This window comes from Gouania willdenowi, chromosome 3, assembly GCF_900634775.1.
Source record: "Gouania willdenowi chromosome 3, fGouWil2.1, whole genome shotgun sequence".
Taxonomy (NCBI): Eukaryota; Metazoa; Chordata; class Actinopteri; order Blenniiformes; family Gobiesocidae; genus Gouania; species Gouania willdenowi.
The window spans coordinates 20,681,164-20,706,211 of record NC_041046.1 but is presented as its reverse complement, the minus strand read 5'-3'; the positions used below and the strand labels follow the sequence as shown (position 1 = coordinate 20,706,211).

The following is a 25,048-nucleotide window of genomic DNA, read 5'->3' as shown; positions in this document are numbered from 1 at the left end:
TCAGGACGGTTCATAGGGTAAAAGTAGTTCTGAACGATAAGAAAGCCCAAGAGCATTAAGACGCTTAAAAACCAGTAAAAGAAGATTAAAGAATAACGAAACCCCTGCTTTCTGCTGACCTGCCACGAGGAGGGAAATTCAAAAAAATGCCTTTATTATGGGCGGGGCTCCTACAGCAGTTAAGACATGCCCAGTCTATACTATAAAATATCCAAATAACAATCTATGCTATGCTAACTCGCTACACATTACTCAATATACCTCTCTATTCACTCTTCTTTCAATCCAACCTACTCACCACAGATTGTAGAGCCCACGGGTGCTAGTTTTTATAAAAGGGGCGGGGCTAACAGTGCTTGTTTGTGACACAAGATGGTCCCAAAACATCACATGATCACATCGAGGGCAGTCACTTTAGAACTAAATATGCCAAATTGAAATACTTTGACTAAAATGTTAAGAGTTGGACCAGGATCACTCAACAGCACTACTTCATACCCAAATACATTTGTATTCAGCAGATTAAAGTGGTTTTGGGGTTTAGTTGCTTTTTAAAATTGATCCTGAAACAAACGTGGAGCGTTTCTCAAATGGGTGTAATGTGTTCCTGCCTCCTGGTCTTCGTCAGGACACGAGCTGCTGAATTCTGTAGTAATTGTAAACTTCAAATACTCTTTTTGGGAAGACCAGAAAGTGGGACATTACAGTAGACAATTTGGCGGGTGATAAAAGCATGCTGGTCACACAGGCCCTTTTAATAGCTTTACCATAACAACACACTACTTTTGGTTGCATCAACAGTTGTAGCTTTAACTATGTTCTGTAGCGTAGCTTTTCATATTACAGACTTTAGCACGCACTTAGCAATTCAAGAACAAAAAACTGAGCTTTTTGCTTTTTCATATAGCTGATATATGAAAAAGCACAATGTGGGCCCTTTAGAGTGTGTGTAAGCACAACGTGATGAGATGCTAAAAGCTGCACATTAGACTTAAACAGACTGAGTTTGTTATGTTACAGGAGAGAAATAAATGCACTATTTCCACTTGTCTCATTGCTGTCATCACCACTTGTACATCTGAGGGAATTATGCACCATACCTGGACATCTCCCCTGCGTTACGGTCATGCAAACGCTCTGCTGTCACCATGAGATAGCAGTTATTCTATTATTACAATTATTTGAATGCCGTCACAAGCAAAATTGTCATTTTTTACATCGGGTAAAAAAAAATAATAACAATCGCGATCCATCACCAAGCTCTGCATCTAAGCATATACCTACTGTATGTAACTTGAACAATGGATCACATGGAGGTGCACTTAATCTCTTATTATTGTGATTAATTTTATCAGATGGAACCTTCACTTAACAAACCAATATATTATGGGTCAGACATACAGAGCAACAGAAAAAAAAACCTGTCAGAGGCACTATTTAAAAAATGTTTTAATTAGTTAGAACACGAAACAGAGAAAAGACAATGAAGTAATCAACCTATTTTATTTTTATATGGCATTGCAGACAGTTGCAGTCCAAGGTGCTGCCATGAGAGACTTGTGCATTAACAAACAAAATTCTCAAGTCTCAATGGACCTCCAAAAAAAAAATTTCAGATTAGTTTGTTGGAGTTTAATCTTCATTATGTTTTACTAACTAATATCACAAACTTGACAATCTCCTAATCATTTGATGAATACACATAGTAGATGTGTATTAGAAACACACAGACAAGCAGCTATATTACACACACACACCTTTGCAGCATGTGTGGAATGTTAATGGCATGCTGTGGGTGTACTAAGTTTTTATGCTGGAGTGTCCGACCTAATGCATTAGATTGCGCTCACTGTCAGGTCCTTAAGTAGCTTGGATCACAGGCAGATACACAGCTAATGGATCCTTTTTTCCGTGGGTGGAATAACACCTCAATAGCTCTAACAAATGCACCTCTGCTTCAAAAAGCATTGGACAAAAGTAGTTGCTTGACATCGTGCAAATTTAATTTTCTTTCTTTTTTCTCGTCCTGTTCAATGGATTCATTTTAGGTTTTATTTTTGTTGCTTAATTATTAAAGTTATAGAGAGAATAATGGAAGATACACACACACACTATTAGTAATATTTAATTAAAGTAAAAATCTGCATTGAGAACTGAAATATTTAACAAAGATTTGATAAAATGTTGAATAATTCAACTCAAATCAACTTTATTCGTATAAATCATCTTATGGCACTCATCACAACATTTAGCTAGAGTTGTGATTTAATAAAACCCCCCAAATAGATTTCTACTTCTTATTTTATTTGTAGAGAAGTGGATGAAGGTGTCACTGATTAGGTTAACAGGAAAAGATGGCTCTATAGAGTTGTGACTTTTGGTGAAGCTGGCTAAATAAAAACCCCGGATCCCTGGATTGTTCTTGTTTTCTTCTATCAAAGTAAGAAGAAATAAGAAGAAAATACAATGATTATTTTAACAATACAAAAACTACAAAAACATGATGATATTGTACCCGTTCGACCTTTGTTACGCTAAATATTGCTTCCATTCCAGACATACAGTATATCTTGTGGGAACAATTGTCATATTTTATTTATTTATATTTAGTCCGATTTGAACCGTTTTGGAAAAAAAAAATTTTCACACACTTTGAATTTATTTTTCAATTTGTTTGTTTTAGTCTAAAATATTCAAAAATGAATCACAATTTCTAAGTATATAACAAGCCCAACATAAATCATAACATTCAAGCTACCTTTCTCAATAATACACACAAAAGAAATGCAAGCATTCAAGTACATTTGAGTTGTCTGTTTTCAAATAATGCAAAAAATAAAATAAGAATAAAATATACGTATATGTATACACATGTACTTTCTTTTATATACAAAGAACACAAACATATTTCTACTGCTTCACTTAACCCTCTCAAATATATTTTAACATTTTATTTTTTTTATCAACATTATTTCACAAATTAACCCCGAGAACAGACAAACATCTTCTTGCTTTTGGTAAAATAAACATGACTGGGTCTCCAAGGCTGTAGAGACTATATATGTGTATGTTTTTAAAGGTGAAGACAACAATAAGAATGACACCAACATACATGAACATACAGTATGCATGATGATGATAGTGGTGAGAGAAAAATCTGAACTGACAACAAGTTGTGTTTGTTGCTGGTGGTATTATTTATGTTTGGTATTTTATAAATGACTGTGGGGGAAACAGAACAAACCCTAACAATTGGTCCGATATCAGCCAGAAAACGAATATCGGATTTTATCGGACTGCATCTTAAAATCTCCGATATAATATATATTGGTTTTTTGGATTTATTTTTTCAATATCTTGTATTTTATTTATTTTATTCAATTATAGAATATTCTTATTCTAAAAGGTTAATTATATGTAATCAATTGGTTTATTATAAGTGGGTCTGTTTTTGTTTTTATAATCAAGCCTTTTCTTACATTCCACACTACAAAATAAGTAATAAAAGTATGTATGATTCGTGCTGATATTGTATTGTTTCGATATCGGTATCGGATAATACTCAAGGCTGCAATATTGGTATCATATCGCAAGTGAAAAAGTTGTATCGGGACATCCCTAGTTGTTGTCAATGTGGCTGAATTGTTTTCTTAGCAATAGAAATGTTATCTAAAGAACACAAATAACATTGAGTAAATTAGTATCATCCATACATTCTTAAATGTGAAAGAGCTTATTCTCAAGTCATCTTTACTTTCATCGCACATGCTAAAAAAAACCCCAAATAAACTATACTTTCATTTTTTACCAATAAACTTCTCAACGGAATCCAATTCAGCATTTTGCATTGTTTATGTCAACAGTTCATAGCAGACTTTTCTTTTGGTTGAGGTCAGATTTTTCTGAGAGCCCTGAGCTTGGAGAAGAGCTGATTCTCTTAAAAAAGTAATGGTTACTTTAATGATATTCTTTCTGTGAAAGTTTTGTGTGGTAAACTCTTGAAATTTGAGGATATCGATTTTTTTTTTTTGTTTGTTTTCTTTCCATCTGGACTTTGTAGAGGTAATTATAAATCAGCAGGTTTGCCTCTTAGAATTTCTTATTTGATCATATTTGGTCAGTTTCATTTTGATGTTCTGTTTTTAACATGTTCCCTCCTTTTCAATGTTTGTGTGTCCAAATGTAGAACAAACAGAACCTGGTTTCAGAGCAAATAGACCTCAAAGGTAAGGAGCCAGAAAAGGGTGTTTTGCTTTCATACGTAATCTCCAACCTGAGAATCCCACTATCCTACGAGGTCCGACTGGCTCCCATCACAACCTACAGCACAGGAGGCTATGTCAGTCGAATCATTCAATATTCAGAACGTAAGTCTTGTCTTGTTTGCTTTGTCTGGATTAAACATATTTAGCTATTAAACATGTGTTTTAGGTTATGAAACTTTTTCTAGTAATTTTTGTCTTATATCCCACACAGCGTACACCTACCCAAGACCATCAGGTATGACATTTCTGATTCTCCTCTTTTTCACCTGGTTAATAAATAAAAAATAACAGTGGTGGTATTCTGCTGTCTATCTGCTCCACATCTATCTACCCGCTGAACGTAATGTCTATCTTCTTTACTGGTACTCCCTTGGCCTGCGAGTTGTAAACAAAAGAATCTTCAAATATTTTAATATTTACACATCCCTAAATTACTTTTGTACTCCAACCCAAAGGTGTTTGTAATCAACAAGATTGTTGGTTCTTGGTCTTGTTTAGGGATGTCCCGATACAACTTTTTCACATCCGATACGATACCGATATTGCGGCCTTGATTATTGACCGATATCAATTTGATACAATATCAGCACGAATCATACATACTTTTATTACTTATTTTGTAGTGTAGAATGTTCGAAAAGGCTTGATCAAGTGATGTTACTCAAACAGAGAACAATAGTCAGCAACAGTAGGGATGAGAAAAACTGACCCATTTATTATTAACCAATTGGTTACCTAAATGTTAACCTTCAACATAATATCTATAGTATTCTACAATTGAATAAATATAATATAATATATATCGGAAATTTTAGATGCAGTCCGATAAAATCTGATATTTGTTTTTTAGGCTGATATTGGCCCGATATCCGATATCAATACTGGATCGGGACACCCATAGTCTTGTTTTTTTAAGGCATGGATTGTTTTATTCAAAAACAGCTTTTTTCATAATATTTCAACATTTAAAAAGTAGTCATCTAAAGCTGTCGGAGGTCATTAGTGGAAATCTAACTGGTATGACTGGAATGGCTTGAACATTATTTAGTAAAGAAAACTACATTAAACTACGATAGTTTATTTATCACCTCATCTCTCTCACTCTTGCTTTTTTGCACTTACTGACTTTTTTCCTCCTTTCTTTCCCATCCCATTTCATGCGATACCGCTCTCTTTTCCAATCAATTGCATCTTGTCTGTTTCTTCATTAAGAGATGTTGAGCATTTTCCTGGCAGGTTAGGTGGTTGGCTCTGCCAGGGTGAGGCAATTAAAACAACAACAGATTGGAACAGACTGCAAGGACAACAGCGAAAATTCAAACAAGAGCGTGTAGTGAAGCAGGGTGTGAATGGTAATAGATTAGCTCATGAAACATAGAAACACACTTAGACGCCCTAATGGGGAGCACAGGCAGTGTTCTCCTGCAGTGGGCTGCATGTTAGTACAGAGTGCCGGTCATTGCCCAATCCTTTCACAGGCCTGATCCTTTTGGATCCTTTCATCGAATGCGCAAAACGCGTCTATATCTGATCGGCCGATTTTATGGCAGTTTGTGTAGTATTTAAAAGGTTGAAACCCTGCTATTTAAAAGGATTAGAAATGTATGTTTTGAGAGAAATCCAATTTATTTTTGTTTTTATTTTATTTTCTGTTTGGTTTTTGATTGTCAATGTTGTGTATTGTGTTTTGATGCATTTTTATAAATATCGTCTTGTTGTGTTTTTTCCTTCTTGTCTTTTATTTTTAATTCACAATTAAAAACACCACAGAAACAGTCATATATTTACATGTGTACTAATAACTCATTCACTGCCAGCCCTTTTCAGAGCAGCCAACCCCATATTGCCAGGGGTTTTAGATGATTTTCACTGATTTTTCAAGACCCACAGAATATTTTGTTCTATGACAATCTGAAATCTGATTCGGAAAGATTAGACTCGTTTCATCAAAAAAAATAATTTTGTTTCTAGCTTGTTTCGTTCTTCCATAAATAGCAGGTAAATAGAGGCAAGTTTCACACAAATAGCCAGTTTCTGAAAAAATCATCTTTTTCTAAAATTACCTATTAGTTACTTTGAAGCTTTTTTTTTGCTTTAGGGACAATAACATTAATTTCCTACTATAAAACTACAAAAACAACACTGAGACCGAGCTTTTGATGGTAAAGTTATTATTATTTTGCTATCTAGGTCAGAATTGAATAGATTTCTTACTGTATTTTGGTCGTCCTCCAAGTCTCTCCCCCCGTCATTCTTCCCACACGCAACTTCCTCCTCATTCCGGACATGCCGAGTGTCACCGATTGCCCAGTTTTTTTTATCGTTTTATCTCACCATCGTGATACTCTCAATAGTCCACTTAGTTCCACACATGCTCTGGTCGAGTGTGCGCTACTGTGAGCTGCTGTGCACTGCTGTGAGCTTCAGCATCAACTCTGGTAGTGCCATTTTCTGTCTTGCAAACTCCTTTTCTCTCCCTCTGAGCTCTGCCCAACATGGGTGATCTCTCATCCAAAGTTGCGCTGCTGCCACCTACATGGCACCAGTTGGTCACTACATCATGATACAAGTTAAATATTCACAGGAGAACTTTGTCACACGGTCTCTTAGCAACACCAGCCGAAAAACACAAATTAACATCTATAGACGTCTTTGGCAGTCACCGTTACTAAACCAAAAAACGTCTTTGGCAGTCAATGAGTTAAAATATTTAACAATCGTGTTATGGTCGGTTTACATTCAAATATCTTGTCTCAGGAGCTCTGTCGTAAAGATTGCGATTCAAGGAAGTGATGTAGACCATGCGAAGGCGTTGAAAGGATCTGAAAGGATCAGGCCCATGAAAAGATTGGGCACTGACTGTACCTTTACTGGTCTACTTGGGTTGGACAATGCTAGGTCGGCCATGTTGCAAAGCGAGACCACCAATGACTATTTCATGTTTCTACTGCCAAGTGTTATTTCAATTCAAATCAATTTTATTTGTATAAAGCAATTTCCAACAAAGTCATCTCAATGCGCTTATCAAAATATAAAATTCATAATAAGAAAAAAAAAAAAACCCAACAAGATCCACATGAACAAGCATTTAGCCATCTAAACCACCAACAAAATCAAAACACCATAAAAGAAACATAAACAATTATTCAATATAGCCTCCATACTCTCCCAACATGATATATCTCATGACATGGCAGCGCATCCATTGTTTGTCTTGGAAACACAGAAACATGGAGAAAAAGACAACAACAACAACAACTCGGAACAGCCTGAGCGAGGAGCATCCACAAAGCCAATCCTTTTTTTTGTACCGTTCACTGTGAAAAGTATGAAACATTTTCTGACCTTCCCTTTGCTGAAGGTCTGGTAACTCAGATGTTGGTCTCCCATCTTTTAAAAGCTGTAGTTTTTTCTCAAAAGAACGTTTCTTTATCGTCTTTAGCGCTGTCATTCTGACTGTAGTATTATCCCGCCCACTAGCTAGAGAACGTAGCAGCAGCGGTCACATGGGATCAATTCACTAATGTACTGTGAACTTAGGTATAGCATTTAGCATGGCATGGTTACGTCCAAAGGCAGCTCTCTACGCTGCCTTTGGACATAAATGGTTGGCATCTTGGGGACCTGACTGTGCATGCGCAAACACGTAAAAACACGCTATGGGAACAGAGGCAGAGCAGCAATGTGCCTTTGGGAGGGGGTGTGGCCTCCCTCTGACTTACATCGGAGTGAGACTGTGCAGCTGTTCGAGGAAATAGCGCTGTTTAGTAATTTGGGCTATGAAACGCACAAAATGTTGACACTTTCAAACTTATAGGTACTGTAGGCTATTGGAAATGGAAAAATAAATAATTTATAATTATTTCACAATTAAAACCAATAATCAAAATACCAATTCACCCTTGGGTAGGCACTGCCTACCTTGCCTACCCTGATGGCACGTCACTGGTTTTAATGACAACAATGCCCCTCAGATGGGCCAAAGAGTCCCATTATCTTACCTAATGGCATCATTCAAATTCAAGATTGACAAGTTTAAAGCCTTTATGAAGTTTGTTTTTTTATGTCATACAATGTGGTCATATTAAACGTTATACTCATTTAAAAAAACAAAAAACAAAACAACACCATTGTAAAGACATTTAGTGTTTTTGGAAGTCTATGAAAAAAAAGCTTTTAACTGCCATCTACTGCGGTCCTGTGAATCTGATTGATTTGCACGAGGCCAACTTTAGAGTATTTGTCCAACAGAGAATTTGATCCAACATGTCTGATGCAGTCAGCTGTCATCCACTTCCTAATTTTTGAGCTACTAATAAAGCTTGTAAAATATCTAAAATAAAAAAGAAGCCTATACCTTCAGGATAATTTAACCAATTATTGAACAAGATGTGTAGAAGATTACATTAATCTCAGTTTAGCTACTTTTGTTGTTATTTCTGTCACTTTTACAAACTGTGGCACATTTGTCCAAAAGAGTTTCTCATTATAGGTGGTCATATTGATCTCCCTGAATCACTGAATCAATATGGTATCTTAGTGTTGCAATTACAGTAGTTAAGTCAATAGCTTTATGTAGTGCATCCCGTGCATACTGCATTTAAAGCTTTAAAAATACTAATTTTATGAGTTTATTTACACATGTCTATGTTGACCTGATATGCTCACGACAATGTCTCCATAATTGAATCATGCATCGGAATTATGTATTTAGAGTGCAGTTTAAAGTTATATGCCTAGCCGCCTACACTGCGCCCATCACTCTGACAGTAATTAGTTGTCTGATTTAAAGTATGTTTTGAAAAGGTTATTATGTACCCAAAGTGTCACTATTAATTCCTTGGTAAAATAGTTTTCAAAGGTGCTTTTATCAAATGTAGTGTATAATGTTAAATGTATCCAACTATCCAAACTTTGTGTCTTGATTTATTTTTTGTCCTTCCATGTGTAACAGATCATGTATGTGGATTTGAGGATGAGCGAATATGTGGATTCTCTCAAGACAGGAGTGACATATTTGATTGGACCAGACAAAATCACCTGACGCAGAACCCTAAGAGATCTGCCAACACCGGCCCAGAGACTGATCGCAGTGGGACGAAGGAGGGTAAGGAAACTGGGAAGTCATTTCAAATAAGTCACAAGTCAGTAATGGTAGTTTTATTTAAAACACCACGAAGTTTAAACACACTATTAACATTTTGAGCTATTAGCATTGGCTCTCCTAATGATTTTTTGCACACCAATTTGGAAAATAATCATTTATACCTGATCTCAGCTCACTCTACAGTGGACCAAGGCTACTGAATGCCTGGTTAAAAAATGAGTACTATTATATATCTAGGACACACATTTTTTCATATTTTTTTTTTTTAGAGATTTTTCTAACTGCGCATTTAACTGAGTGGTGATTGAATTTTTTTGTTAAGCTGAATTATCCTGTTCATATAGGAATTAAAGTAGCTAGACCTAATAGTCAGATTGTCACATATATTGAACTATAAATGCTGCATTTTTTGCAAAGATAGATGCAGTGTCTTTATGGTGGCATAAAGTTTAAAAAGAAAAACTATTTTTTTAAAAATCGTTTTTTTGCTAGGATTTGCAACAATTTAAATCTTTGGAGAAAGTCATTTATTGACATTTATTTGTTCTTGAATACTTTTTCAAGGGTACTACATGTACATTGAAGCATCACGTCCACGTATCCAAGGAGACAAAGCTCGTCTACTGTCACCGCTTTTTAATGTATCTTCTGTCAGAGGACCCAAAGGCTCCGGCAGAGTCCCTTATTGTGTGTCCTTCTACTATCACATGAAGGGCAAACACATTGGTGAGTCTAAAAGAGTGGGTTCAAAAATGCTTATTAAATTAAGAATTTATCTACCTGTGAAAAGAAATTGCTCCATTCAAACCTATTTAGTTTAGAATTACCCTTGTATGTTGAGGTTTGTGTGTGTGCGTGTGTGTGTGTGCTTTCAGGCGCTTGTAGCGAACAGTGGGTGTGATTTATGGCAGTGGCAAAACACCATCAGTCATTTGGGGGAGCTGTTCATCATAATATGTTCTGTCACATAGTTAGACTGCATACATCATGAAGCCTACACACCTGCAGTCTGAAACCACGCATGGTCACATGCACATCTACAAGTACATATAACCACGGACACAACATGACCACAGAAACAAACGTGCATGTAGACAGTGTGCTGCATTAGAGTTTCTATAAACAGAAAACAGAGCTCGATTAAAAAAATAAAGGCAAGTACGTTTTTAGGAAAGTCATTTGTTTCCATTATAAATTGTATTTGTGAAGAAGCAACTGTAAATAGTGTATGAGCACAACCTCATGTTTGATAACAGAAAAAGCTAAAGTTCAAAGCCAAAGTGATTTAGGAATATAGGGGAGAGTTATTTTTCAAATGATGTAGTTATGTTAATTTTACTTTGTGTTATTAAAACAATGGGTACTTGTGTTATTAAAACAATGGGTACTTGTGATTTTAAATCAAAAAACAGCTGTGGTAGTCATCTGTTGATTATACATGTTTGTGGCTTTTGTTGTGAAAAGTTAGAAATTTAGGTTTTCATCCTCTGTAAGTGGCACATATATTTTTCTCCAGCAATATTATATTAGGTGGCTTCAGTAATAGGGTCATTGGGTTTTAATTAGCGACAAATTATTTTGCACTTTTTGACAAAAGAGATGTCATAGAGAATGCTGTTCTTAAAGATTTTTTAACTTCATCTTTTGGCTTTTAATTTTATTTATTTATTTCTTGTTTGCAAATGCTATCAAAGATGAACGCTTTGTGTAGTGTATATATATATATACACACACACACATATGTCTATGTTGTTGCTGAGTTCACCTGCATCACTGCCCTCCCTGAGGAAGGGTTAAGATAAACAAGTAAAAAGTTTTAAGCCCTATTGTGGGAGGGAGGACAAGGGAGAAGGAGTTAGGGTGGGACATTAAAAATTATTTGGCTCTTAGCTTTTTTGGTTGTGCTGAAAGTATAATGTAATGTTAATGTTGCGCAGTGGGGTTTATATACTGTACCAATTTACTGATACTCTATAGGAAAGAGGGTGAGACATCACACTGCCTAGAAATAATGAGGGTGACTGTGAAGTGTGGAAAAGGGTGGGGGCTGACACCTGTTATAGAATGTTGATTTGGGATCAACGTCTCTAAAGTTAAGCCCCAATGTGAGCATTCACAATGTCCAGAGCATTTTGCCAGTGTATCTGTCGCTGATGTGCGTGCAAGAGCCGCTATTGTGAACCATGAAGCCCTCTTAAACCCAAAAAAACAGCCAAGCAAGAAGCACCTGACGGGAAAAGGAGGCCTGAGCCAACCTTGCCATGGGGCCGAGTCACCCCTACAAACATACAACAGATCCCAAACTGAACAGCAGCACCCACCCATCCCCCCAACACAACCAAGCAAGCCTAAGGGCTCAAACATACTCGGGCGGTCCGAGGATAACAAGGACTGCAGAATCATAGGACATGTAGGATTTTAATGGAAACTACTACATGGTGGTGCGCCAAAGTATGTAAGCTCTCAGGAGAGCGGACAGTCCGTGCTGAGTCTGTTGTGCGCGAGATCCACACGAGTATGTTTGAGCCTTAAGAAGCCAAGGACCAAATGCACCAAGCCACCTCCTCGCCACACTACCCCGTGCCCCCCACCAGTACCACCCCACACCCATTCACACCCAAAAAACTCAGCTCCCCAGGGGAGAGGCAGAGGCACACCTCAACTCCAGACCCAAGCAGAAGGGCTGAAACCCCAACCGAGGATGAACCAGCGCCTCGCTAGCCAGGCAGCCAGCAGGCACCTGCCAATAGCTGATCCCAGGACCAAAGGGATCTGGGTCAGTAGCAGCCATAGTAGCAGCCCTCCGAGGAACGGTGGCAGCGCCCCGGGCCACCCAAGGCACAAAGGAGGAGGCCGCAAGCCACCCCACCAGCACCCGGGAACCCCAGCTAAGCACCGCGGAGAGCCAGAGGCCACCTCTTCCCCTTCATGTTACCCTGGTCTTTAGCACGGTGAGCCCAGAACCCAACAAGGTACCAAACAGGGCCTGGCAGGTCTTACATCACCCCCACTTAATCCACTATACAGAGGCCCCCCCGATGTAACATGCAGGCATGCAAGATGGTCTATATATATATATATAGATATATATATATACAGTATATAGATAGATAGATAGATACGCAGATTGATACGTAAATGGATAGGGACACTACTGCTTCTCTTTGATGCTATCCTTCAGGACTCAGGCTGGTTAAATCTGCTGCTGCCAATTTACAACCAAATAAATTAGACCAGATTCAATCAAATCCCACTCACACAGCACTTGCTAACAATTAGTGTGGTCTGTTTCAAAGCTCTGTTACAAGCCCTCCCTCAATTTCCAATGTTGTTCCCACAGTCTGCTCCAATTTGTTGTCCCTTTAATTGCCTTACCTTGGCAGTGCTAACTCTCTTGTTAGGAAGACACGATGTGACTGGTAATGACAAAAGCAGAGGATAAGACTGAGGTTGTCGGTGTGAAGATAGATGTGACGAGAAAAGATAAGGGGCGATAAGGGTCGGCCTGTCTTGAGGAAAACAGGTGGATGAAAATGACAAGTCTGAGAGCAAATAAGACTGCAGGAATGAAATGAAGGGAAAAAGAAAAGTGCAACAAACATTGTGAGGAAATAAGGCAAAGACTCTGAAGCTATCAACTTTTGAGCAGTAGTAGGATGCTATAACACTACTACTGCTCAATAGGCTTATTGAACTTGAATGCAAGTGTTGTAATAATCCCTTAGGCTTGACCTTACAAAAACAAATAGTCCTAAAGATTTAGCTGAATAAAAAAATAAAGATGAATGCTCGGAGTCTGTTTAGAATTTTTAGATTGCATGAAGAAAGTACTGTGTATTAAGACTTCCCGAGGTGATGAGTTCTGCTGGTTACCTCAATGTGTCTCTTCAGGGGAATCCTGGCAGCGTTTACGAACCCAGTTTAATTAGTTGTACTTGGCAATGAGCAGTGCTTCAGACTGGCTGATTGTTAAAGACAGCCACTGGCAAGTTGATTTAGAATCATAGGATTTATTCACTTCACAGTGATGGAAGGCAAATTAGAGTTGGAGTTGTAATAATGCTTTGTGAACACTTTTCTCATTTCAAACTTCACCCTATGTGCTGTCGTTTCCCTAAGCAATGCCAAAGTGGGGAAAAAAATAATGTCACAGCATATACCCAGGCCATCGCACTAATAATGTGCTTTCCTTGAACAAATGATTTGTTTTTAATGTGTCTTTACGATAGAAAAAAAAGCACTGATTGAGCCTTAGTTACTCATCTACCAACGCTGTTCGCTTAATCTCAATCCAATCAATACTCTTCTTAGCAGAGTACTTTTTCTTCCAGCCTGTCTTGTAGAAGCACGCACTTGTGATAAGATATGTGGGTGGTCCTTAGTAGTTGATAAGAATGGAGGCTGACATGGGGATGAAATTGTATGAGAAGAAAAGACATTTTGAGTTTAGCAGATAAAACACAAACACTGACACAAGTTTCTTTGTATTTCTAAGATAAAACTGTCCCCTGACTCCACTGTGCTCAATTAACAATGACGGAGGAGCTTTCATGCAGCCCAAAAAAGTATTTTATTCTTTCAACTTGTGTATTTTGTTCCCAAACTAGAGATTAAATCAGGGCTTTCGCCTTTAATTGGCCATGTAATGTTATTACATACATGGAATTTGTCCTCTGCATTTAACCCATCCCTGAGGAGCAGTGGGCAGCCATTTTTGCGGCGCCTGGGGAGCAGTTTGGGGTTAAGGGACTTGCTCAACATCCCACAGTGATGGCCCAGGTGAGACTTGAACCGGCAACCCTTCGATTACAAGCCCAGCGTCCTTAACCACTAGGCCTTTGAGATTTCTTCTGCAGTATGAATGTCAGCTTATACGTCACTTTTTAAAGTAGATCTTGATAGAAGAGGGGATTTCTTTTCATGTCAGGAAAGACCAATGTTGTCAAATGTCATATGGATGATAATGCACTGCATACAATCTGTAGCTTCTGAAAGATTGTATTGTATGGCCCATATGGTTTCATTGCCAAGGTTCAATTCAATATTATTTGTTAAAGAATTGCTCTTACATTAAAATTGAGGTAATCTGTATATAACATTCTATATACAAGGAGTTTTTGTCACCCAATCCAAGGCAGCAAAATTAGACAAAGTTGGGACAAATGCAGGGCTCTAAAGAAGGTTTGCAGAAGCATGGTATAAATATTTTGAATCCCTTGTGTAACCAGGGTAGATGTTGAGATGCACATTTTGTTTTAAGTCATGTTTTTCATTTAAGTAGTCTGTTTACCTATAAAATATGTACCTGAAATATATAGGGATTGATGTAGCTTACATTACGTTCCTTCAAAATGTCATCAGTAAAGTTGTGAAACAACAGACTTGGTGTGGGAGTTTTCCTTGCAGTCATTACAGCAATAACTTTCAGAGTAATGATCAACATTATTGGGTGTTAATTGTGCCTATTTTTTTTTTTGTATTACTTTTTTTTATCTTTACAAGTTATGTTCAGTTATTAGATATCCTAAATTCAAAATTGTCATTTGTTCAATTGTTTCATTTATTAACCAAAGTGATTGTAGCTAGGGCAGTATACGGTCTTATATGTACATAATTACACCCTTTGAGCACATAACTTCCTCTCTGCCTACAGTAGTGCCTACATGTAGGTCATTTATCTCAATCAAAGAATTACACTTCAAACCATTTGTTAGTGTCAGTGTAAAACCCATGGACTGTTGTTTGCACTGGTTTATCTTTTAATTAGTATTAATTCACTCCCCCTTTACCGCACAGTTTGTCTCTACATGGTAGGATCAAGCCATCTGTTAGTGCAGCTCCAGTTTACACATATACTGTATATAGTCTTATTTGGCCTTGCCTTGCTTAAGGAGAAAATTGTGTCCCCCGAAACTCGATCTGAGAATAATGGTATTCTCGTAAACATTAGTATTATGTCAAACATTTACCTAATTAACTGTTTTGGTGGCTTTTGATGAAAATATTTCGAGTCAAGGATGAGGGTCCTCAGCCGGCTGGTTTGTGTTGTTTCTGTATCTAAATACTCTGATCTTCAAGTCTGTTTCCTTATCCCTGACTTCATCTTTCATTGAAAACCATCATAACATTAACAGCAAGAACACTAAGAGAAAGCAAAGCCCTGCCAAGGGCCAAATATCCTCTTTTCCAGATATTGGCATTTATCTGGATCAATGATCCTGATCATGGCACCATGATCATTCACACTTTAAAGGCTTGGAAGACATTTCTATCCCCAATAATGACGATACAGTAGGTCCAAGTGTATGGGCACCCCATTTTTTTTTTTTGAAGTGTGAACACCAACTCCAACCTTTTCATCAACCAATGAGCACCTCTGACACTGCTATCATTGTGGAATGCAGATGTGTATGTGCCGTAAAGCGTCGCACGATACCGTCATCACGTTTTGCGCATCGGTTGAGTTGTCTGTGTGCATGCGTGGCCGACCGTGCCTGTCTGGCAAACTGTTTGGCCCACCTCTTCCAGCAGGACCATTAGCCGTTACCTCCCTTGCGGTGCAGTTAACACCTACGCAGGACAGACAATGGTACCCCATGGTTTCACACACATGCACAGGACTGGTTAGGAACGTCCCCAGTTGCCAGTGTGAGTACACCCTAAAAGTGCAATTTGAATCCAATCCAGATGGGGTAAATTGAGGAGCCAACCCAACATAACTGAGTCAAATCTCATAAAGATTAACCATTACAAACCGAGATATGAGTTGTTGTTTTTTCACCAATAATAAAAGATACAGTTTTTTTTTTTTTTAAACTGATCCAGAATTAGTATATTGATCTAAATCTCCTCCAGAATTTAATAAAATGAAAATAACATAAAATGTCACAATCATTGGCGGAGGTTATCAAAGAAAAAGTAATCATTACCATTGGTAATTTAACAGTTATAATCACAAAAAATATTTGTCATGCTATATTTAATAAACAATAACAATATGTCAACATTTTCTAATTATTTTCATGTTTTCATAGCTCAGATTAATTGTCAATGCTACCATTGCCGTAGTACTTGAAATCTTGTGTATTTTATATTGTATTGTATAAGCTGTAGAGACTGCCTCGCACATTGTGCACATACATGGACCCAACAGATCACAACTGATTTTATTTATGAAAATAGATATTTCCAGCGAGCTACTAGACAAAAGCTTGTGTGCAAAGACACAGTGTCACACACTCGTACTAACACTGAGACATAAATACAGTGTATAAGCACACATGCCATGCCCCCCTGCATGCATATTTGTTTAAGAGACTGCTGGTTGGTTAATGTTCCAATTAGAAGCCTGCTGGAGATTGTTAAGAAGATAAATCGTTTTCTCACACCTTAGAGACCTGCGAGAAAGCGCAGCAGTCTGCTTGGATCACTTCTTCCAAGCTCTAATGGTAGTTTAACATGGCAGTAAAGTGTATACTCTTCATAAATAGCTGAGCTTAATTACAAATGTACGGGTATTTAGTTAATCATTCATTCGTTCTCTTCTCTTTGGCTTCTTACTGACATCCTCTCTCCAAGTCTCACTGCTAGGCTTTTTTTTAAACTTATTTATGTTTGAGAATGCAAAAAAACATCCACCCACTGGATTGTCACTGTCTATGGCATATCACATATCAGTGACGTGCAGTCATGGTAGACAGTAGCTATCCAAGGGTGAATTGATATTTTGATTATTTGTTTTAATTATAATATAATTATAATTTATTTTTCAATTTCCAATAGCCTACAGTACCTATAAGTTTGAAAGTGTCAACATTTTGTGCTTTTCATAGCCCAAATGACTTAACATCGCTATTTCCTGGTACGGCAGAGATGCTGCACAAGTCTCACATGCGGTCAATTCCCCAATATGAAAACCATTTACGTAAAAAGGCAGCTCTCTACGCTGCCTTTGGACGTAACCGTGCTATGCTAAATTCTATACGTACGTTCACAGTGCATTAGTGAATTGGTACAGCGTGGCCGCTGCTAAGTTTTCTAGCTAGTGGGTGAAATAACATTACAGGCAGGATGACAACGCTAGAGATGATAAACAAACTTTCTTTTGAGGAAAAATGACAGCTTTTAAAAGATGGGAGAACAACACCTGAGCTACCAGACCTTCAGCAAGGGAAAGGTCAGAAAATTGTTTGTACTTTCCACAGTGAATGGCCTCACTGAACCGGCTGTTCTGAGTTGTTGTTGTTGTTGTTGACATTTTCTCTGCGTTTCTGTGTTTCCAACACCAACAACAAATGTGCTGCTGTGCCATGAGATATATCTTGTTAGGAGAGTATGGAGGCTGCTTTGAATAATTGTTTAATTTTCTTTAATGGTGTTTTTCGAGCTTGATTTTGTTAGATTAACACTTGCAAGCTGAAACATATGAAATTGTCACTGGTATCGACAATGGTGGACTCGATTTGCAAGTGCTCCTAGTCCTCGTCCTAGTGCTCACAGCACGTCACTGCATATTATCCATGGGACTTCACAATTTTAATTGTCACCCGAATGCAATGTGCATAAGTGCCTGACCACTGGATAGGCTTTATGCACTGACAAAGCAACAATGAGAAATTGCGTGATTTTGACAAATCATTTTGTTGTAATTTGAACTGTCTTTTATAATTTGCATTTTAAATCACACAGGACAAGCAATAAGGAGCTGAACTCAAGGGTTGCAAAAACAATACAGGATTTAAAAGCTGTGCGCTGTGCAATGATTATGCGTTGGCATTTTTATTGGTCTCTGTTCATTGCATAATGATTCACTACCAGTTTTATATTAATATCATATTAACGACGTCTCTAATAACACAAAGCACCCAGAGGAGGTGTCGTAGTGTCTTGCAGATGAGCACAAGTGTCCCTTCTATAGTCACCCTGCAACTGAAATTGTATACCTTTCAGTCTTGTGTGATACCAAATGTATAAACTTTCACCACATTTTTGCTCTTTACTTACCTGCAGATTTATTTTCGAGGACAATTGTGTTTTATACTGAAATTGAGAGAGCTGAAGGAAGGAAAAGGAAGGAAAATGTGTGTGAGAATGCACTGCTAGGGTTTACTAAGCCTTTTGTATGACTTTCTGTGTATGTGTATTTTTTGTATGTACTGTACATGATTAACTGTTTGTGCTTTTTTCTTTAACAGGGACTCTTAACGTTCTCCTACGCGTGAGAAGCATTGCCTCTGTTGATTCAGTGTTATGGACAAAGTCTGGACATCAGGGGCCAAACTGGAAGAGAGCGTTCTTTGATATCAGTCCCAGTGGGCCCTTCCAGGTAAGAACTGGTAGTTCTCTTTTGTCCTAGTTACTGAAGTCTTTCTGTTTATGAAATATATATCCAGAAAAGGCAATTGAAATAATTATACAACTTACAGAGGAATACACAGAATATCTAAGTGAGCCCTTGTGGTATAAACTTCATAACTTAAAATAAATCAAATCAAATAAATCAAATAATGTTTCTTTTTTTTTCCCTCATCTCTCTTCTTTTCCCTGTCTTTGAGTCTTTTAAAGCGCAAAATGAATCTGATGTATTAGTATTATGACTGAAAAAAAGATTAATTTTTACAGAAATTACAATATTAAAACTGATCACAATAATAGATCAGTCAAATACTTAACTAACCAACTTAATCACAACAAGGACAATTCATATATAGAAGCAATCTTAGATAAATTGGGTCAAACCTCACATTCAAATCAGGAGACTGATAATTCATTTCATAATTATTACCATAGCCTGTACTTGATGGCCTTAAACCTTAACCCTGAAGATATTAAAACTTTCTTCAGCAACTTAAATCTCCCACAACTATCATTAGAACAGAAAACAACCTTGGATTCTCCATTGATTTAAAGGAGCATAGGGCAGGATTTGTGAAAAAAAAAAAAAAACATTAATTTTAAGTCTTTTAATGCTAAAGAAAATGAGCCCACACACATTTCTCCCTCCTGCCTTGAACAGACTTTTGGATGCATTATGTACTGTAAATACGGGGCTGAATTTTCTGCTGACGTGACGTCAAATGACGCTGATGCGCGTTCTCGACGGCTTGAAGAGGTGTCCACTCTGCTGGAAATAAAGCATTAGAAGAAGAAGTTCGCTTGGAGGCAAGAAGAAGACATCATTTTTATCAGTAAAAGTTGGATACAGCATTTAGAGATTTTCGTAGTCGAGGCCAAATTCATAAATGAGTAACTTCAACAGGACAATTTCAGCTGAAATTAAGAATAGTTGTAAGTCTATTAAAGCTGAGGTATGTATATATATATATATATATATATATATATATATATATATATATGTATATATATATTGCTTTTAAACTTGTGCAGGTCTGTTAAAGTTTTCAGATCAGCAGGTAAAGTGTTCCAGATCTGTGGCCCTTGTACTGCGAACGCTGTCTGTCCAAAAGCTCTTTTGCATCTGGCTGGTCTGCAGTCTCCACTGACAGCGCCCCTAGTGACGATCCCGTGAGCTGCACATTTTTCAATCATCCCTGCAGCGATATCGGGAGCGAGGTTGTTGACACATTTAAAAACAAATTTCACAAAAGAGTACTTCTTAAAATTTTCAAAACTTAAAATATTATGCTTCTCTTGAATTTTGCAATAGTGCCACATCATGGGCTTTTTATCAAGCACTTTTAAAGCTTGTTTGTACAGGGAGATCACACCTTTCTGAGTGGACTGATTAGCTTGGCCCCACACAGTGATACAATATGAAAAGTGAGACAAGATCATTGCGTGAAAGTACAACTTGGCTGCACTGATTGACAGGCAAGATCTTATTAGACGAAAACAATTCAAATTAATCCTAATAGTCTTAGTTATTTTCTTTATATAAGCTCCAAATTTAAGATGGGAGCCCACCACAACTCCAAGATATTTGAATTCATCTACTCTTTCAATATTTGTATTATTTATTTGTATCTGAAAGCTGTCCATAGACTTTTGCCTCATTGAAAAACACATAGACACTGTTTTAGAACAATTTAAACACAGACAATTATCCTCCAGCCACTGAGAGACCCTGATCATTTGTCTGTTTAGCAGCTCTGCAGCTTTCTGTGGCGTCTTTGCTGAGACATAGATGACAGTGTTGTCAGCGTACAGTTGGCAATCAGCCTCAGTGCAAATGGCTGGAAGGTCATTAATATAAAGACAAAATAAGATGGGACCCAGGATAGAACCTTGTGGTATCTCCATTTTGTATTCTGAGGTGCAGATATAGTGCCACTGATTTTCACACTCTGTGTCCTGGAATCCAAATATGTTGTAAACCAGCTAAGAGTTTGTTCTGAAAAATTAAGGGTTTTTTTTGGCATAATTTGGTCAAAAATGCATTAGTGTTCTGAGAGGACACAGGACCTATGCTCCTTCTCTTGGCTCTGTATTGTAGCTTTAGAAATCCAGGAGCCTGATGCTAGATTTCAGCCGATCACAGATCATTCTACAGAGTGCTCCATTAGCTGTTTTGGGCTTTACTATTGGCTGCTCGAATGAAGTCAATGCGCATTCAGGTACCATCTATGGTATAAGTGCAATGACAGACATTCCAGCAGAAATCCCCATCACTTCATAAAGTACTGCGGTTACACGGCAATGTCAAAAAAGGAAGACCAACGTGCAGAAGCAACAGTGTAAATGCACAAACATATTCGGGCGGAATGGACTCCATGGAGGTGGACCGTGCACAGTCTGCTCCACATACCGAGTCAGAGGGAGACTGATAACAGACGGAATAAATCGCTTGTAAACCTAAGCAATGAATATCCAAGGTAGAGAGAACATGAGCAAATATTTTGTATTCTGGACATGGAGTGGTGTGGGTCTGCTCTGACGGTAGCTGCTTGTGTGAGCTTTGTGGCGGAGGTGGGGCTCACGATAGTAGCTGCTGCTATGAGCCTCACAGTGATACATGCTTTCATGTCTCTAAAACATCTGACAACTCTCCACTAACACAAGATATAATCCCTAAATTTGTCACTAGCCTCTATTGAGAAAAAAGTGTCAAAAGGCCCCACAGTACGCGTTCACGAGGATATCGGTTGTTTCTATAATACAGTAGTCCCTTGTTTATTGTGGAGGTTACATTCTAAAAATAACTGGCAATGGGCAAAATCCGCGAAATAATCTGCTTAATTTTTTACAATTATTGTACATGTTTTAAGGCTGTAACACCCCTCACCACACACTTTATACATTTTTTCTCAGACAGGAATTAACATTTCTCTCTTGTTTAAACACTCTCAAAGTTCAAACCTTCATAGATTTTAAAACATAAACATGTCAACACAGACACCGGTCTGTTCAACCATTCAACCATGGAGTAGAAGCTGTGTGTGACCACCTGGAGCTGTATGACATGGCCTTTATAACCGGGACCGGACTAGAAAGGATTTGGCGTGGAGGAAAATCAGTGAGGAGGTGGTAGTAGCAGGTAAAAGTTCTCTCTGTAGCACTGAGCTAGGATAGCATTAGCCGCTAATCACACCAATTTTTTTTTTACTGGTGGTTTATGTTTGTGAGAGGAGAAAAAGAAGTGTAGCTCCTTGCTTCAACAGGCGGTGAACTCACCGAGTTGGATGTGTCGCTGGTGGGTGAATGCAGCATTAGCCAATCAAGACGCAGAACACAATGCGCGTTCATACACTGTAAAAAAATGCTTCCAAAATTGCACTATAAAAAAATCTGCGAAACATGGAGGCCGCAAAAGGTGAACCGCAATACAGCGAGGGACTACTGTACAAGTCTCATGCTTATACCTATTGCAGCTTTAACTTAGTAAGTACAGAAATATTTGCTATATCAAAATTTATATCATAGACAGAGAATTATTTGTTCAATCTTCTGTACTGACCGAAATCTGGATTACTCTGTCGTGTAACACTTGTAACATTGAGATGGGTTCAAACACCCTGGGGTAATGCTGATGGATAAACAGATGATTGTAAAAGCATAGAATAGACACATTGTATTTGCTCACATAATGTATTGGATCTTACATTGGCTAGTGTTAAAGCACATGTGATCCCATTCTCTCCACTCTCTTTAAGCTGCACTTTGCCACCAGAAAGTTTACCAAAGATATTTTACTGGGACCTAAAACAGAAGAAATTCCTCTCTTTCAGGCCTGTAACATAACAGAGGTCCCTTTGTTTGCTTGGCAGCTCTACTTGCAATTAGCGTTTCTCTTGGCTTGTTTAAACTGAATGACTTGTCTTTTCTGACTGGACGTGATGTTGCCTCTGTCACTGATTTTGCCAGCTTTTTTTTTTTACCCAGCCTGCCTGTTGAGTGTCTCTTTGCGGACTTCAGTCTATAAGACCAAGGGCAAAATGATGATGGTTTTGTTGTTCTTCCAACCTCCTCTAAATTCCTTAACCTATTTTCCTTCCCTTGCCTACTCTTTATTTCTCCTGCTCACTACTGGTATGGGGAACCAAGCTGGATCAATTAATGTCCTGGTTCACCTCATGCTCATGAAAACCCAGAAACTACAGAAGGAAAAACAATCAACTGATCAGTTATTTGCTGATATACCTAAACCAAAAAATATAGATGTAAACACTATTACAATTAAACACCCACACATATCTTGGTTAAGGGCACACAACACATTCTATGCCTGTAACAATTACCAATGACAGGCCAATTAACATGCTTATTTGGGAGCAAGGAATGCCTGCTATTGTGTTGTAATGATTCCAGATACTCACTTTGCAAGCACAAAGAGAAAATTGAATTCATGATGAATGTCGGCTAAAGGCCTTGGCTAGGGGCTGCATTTACTCTTCATTAACTATGCCTTTGCAACCCCATGTTTCTTTCACCATTAAAAGGAGAATTAGGTCTGAAACAGTGTGCTATATGTGAAGGCTCCTCATGATGCTGGGCTTTTCTCTACTGCCCAGTTAAAAAAAAACAAAAAAAAACTAAAAATTAAAAAATGTGGCCGACATTTAGTTTAATTTGTAGTCACTTGTCTCACCTCATTTAATGCTGTCATTTCATTATCACTGCCATTTTCATTGAAAAAACTGTATTTTAGTAGTTAATATTTTTAATAATCTCCAAAAATAAGAGCTTTAAACAATTTGTCATGATTGATTTATTAATTTATTTACAATTTATGTTTTATTCTTTTATGTATTCCACAGTGCTTTATAATGTGTTTATTGATGTCACTTTGCACAGAACTATTTCCCCATGGGTTTATTTAAAGTGCTTTATAAACAAAGTTGGATTGGATTGAAAAGCATAATAACACATAAGGGTTTTCCTGATAAGCCAAAAACATAGCATTTCCTGCTCAATCTAATTATTTGAACACCCCAGTACAAAGTCATAATGACTCTAACTTTAATCAACAATGACAATTACAATGAAAAAAAATCAAGTGTGTATGTCATGGTTATTGCAAAAGTGTCTATATTAGAACCTATTAATTGACACATGTGTATGTGTAACATTTGTATGTAAATTACTGAATTCCTAAAATCCTTGATGTTTACCTTTGTTATTTGCAAAAAGAAAGGCATTTCAATCTTAAAAGCTGAACAAGCGATCTCGTAAATTTGACAAGCATTGTCATTAAAGAGGCGAGATTCTTGTGTAAATGTTGTGTGTTGTCTCCAGTAGCCAATATCGCTGATCAGGATAAGTGGATGTGCAACTGGCATTTCCAGTCCCTGAACTGTGGGTGGTAATCAGGGCTGGAGGCTGAAGTTCCACTTGAAAACACTTGATTGATCAAATCTGACAAATAAAATTGTAATAGCAAAAAAACAGCTATTTTTGTGTGCAGATGTCCCATTACAATGTGTATTTTATTTTTATACAAAGAATGATTTGAGTTTATATAATGCGTTATTCGAGAAGCAACACGTTAAAGGGTGAACAGAAATCATTATTCACGACACAGTCATTAAGTGGAGTTAAGTTATGGACCTTAAGCAAATTGAATTGCCCACACTTCGATAGGAAGAGTGTTTAGGGGCAATGGTTACTAAACATAATCTAAACTATGCTAGAATGACTTTTTTTAACACTGCAATTGAAGTGTGTCATAGATGTTTTTTTTTATATAACTTCTTTGGAAAAAAGTAGCAATTAAATCATTCAAATTACCATACGATTGTCTTCAGAAAATTAACCAAGTTTGTCATAAACTAACTAAATATTTGCTCAACTGAGTGTTTGAGCTCTAATATAATACATACAGCTTGAATTCCGAGTGATTTGAGTCATCCAAACTACACTTCTCCGTCCCTGTTGTCTCTGCTAACACCCTGTCTTTTCCTTCACTCTATCTATATCGCGCTGCCTCTAGGGAGTGCTGCTTTTCTCTCAATCAATATTAATGATTGAGCTGTCTCCCGTTGATAATGGGAATTACACAACACGGTCCATGTTATTGCACTTTCCTATTTAGCTTCTTTTCTACAAACTGCAATTGTAGAGAATGACTTTATTTGGTTGATTTTTGCTATGAGCTCACTGGTTAGAAAAAATCCCACCATGGTGATGTGCATCAGTGAGGAGATGACTGGCTGATTTGTGGGATGTGTTTGGGGCTGCTGGGAGGAAGTCAAGCATTGCTTTGTTTTCACTAGAACATGAT

At 37.6% G+C, this 25,048-nt stretch overlaps 1 protein-coding gene across 2 annotated transcripts in view; it reads left to right on the top strand.

The window, feature by feature from the left end:
• mdga1 (MAM domain containing glycosylphosphatidylinositol anchor 1) overlaps positions 1-25,048 on the top strand; it is a 250,869-nt gene that overhangs the window by 194,791 nt on the left and 31,030 nt on the right. For both annotated transcript variants that reach the window (XM_028441483.1, XM_028441477.1), the window contains exons 13-17: positions 4,187-4,367; positions 4,477-4,500; positions 9,220-9,372; positions 9,937-10,098; positions 18,567-18,697. In XM_028441483.1, coding sequence (XP_028297284.1) covers positions 4,187-4,367; positions 4,477-4,500; positions 9,220-9,372; positions 9,937-10,098; positions 18,567-18,697 — 651 coding nt within the window. The remainder of the gene's footprint in view (positions 1-4,186; positions 4,368-4,476; positions 4,501-9,219; positions 9,373-9,936; positions 10,099-18,566; positions 18,698-25,048) is intronic.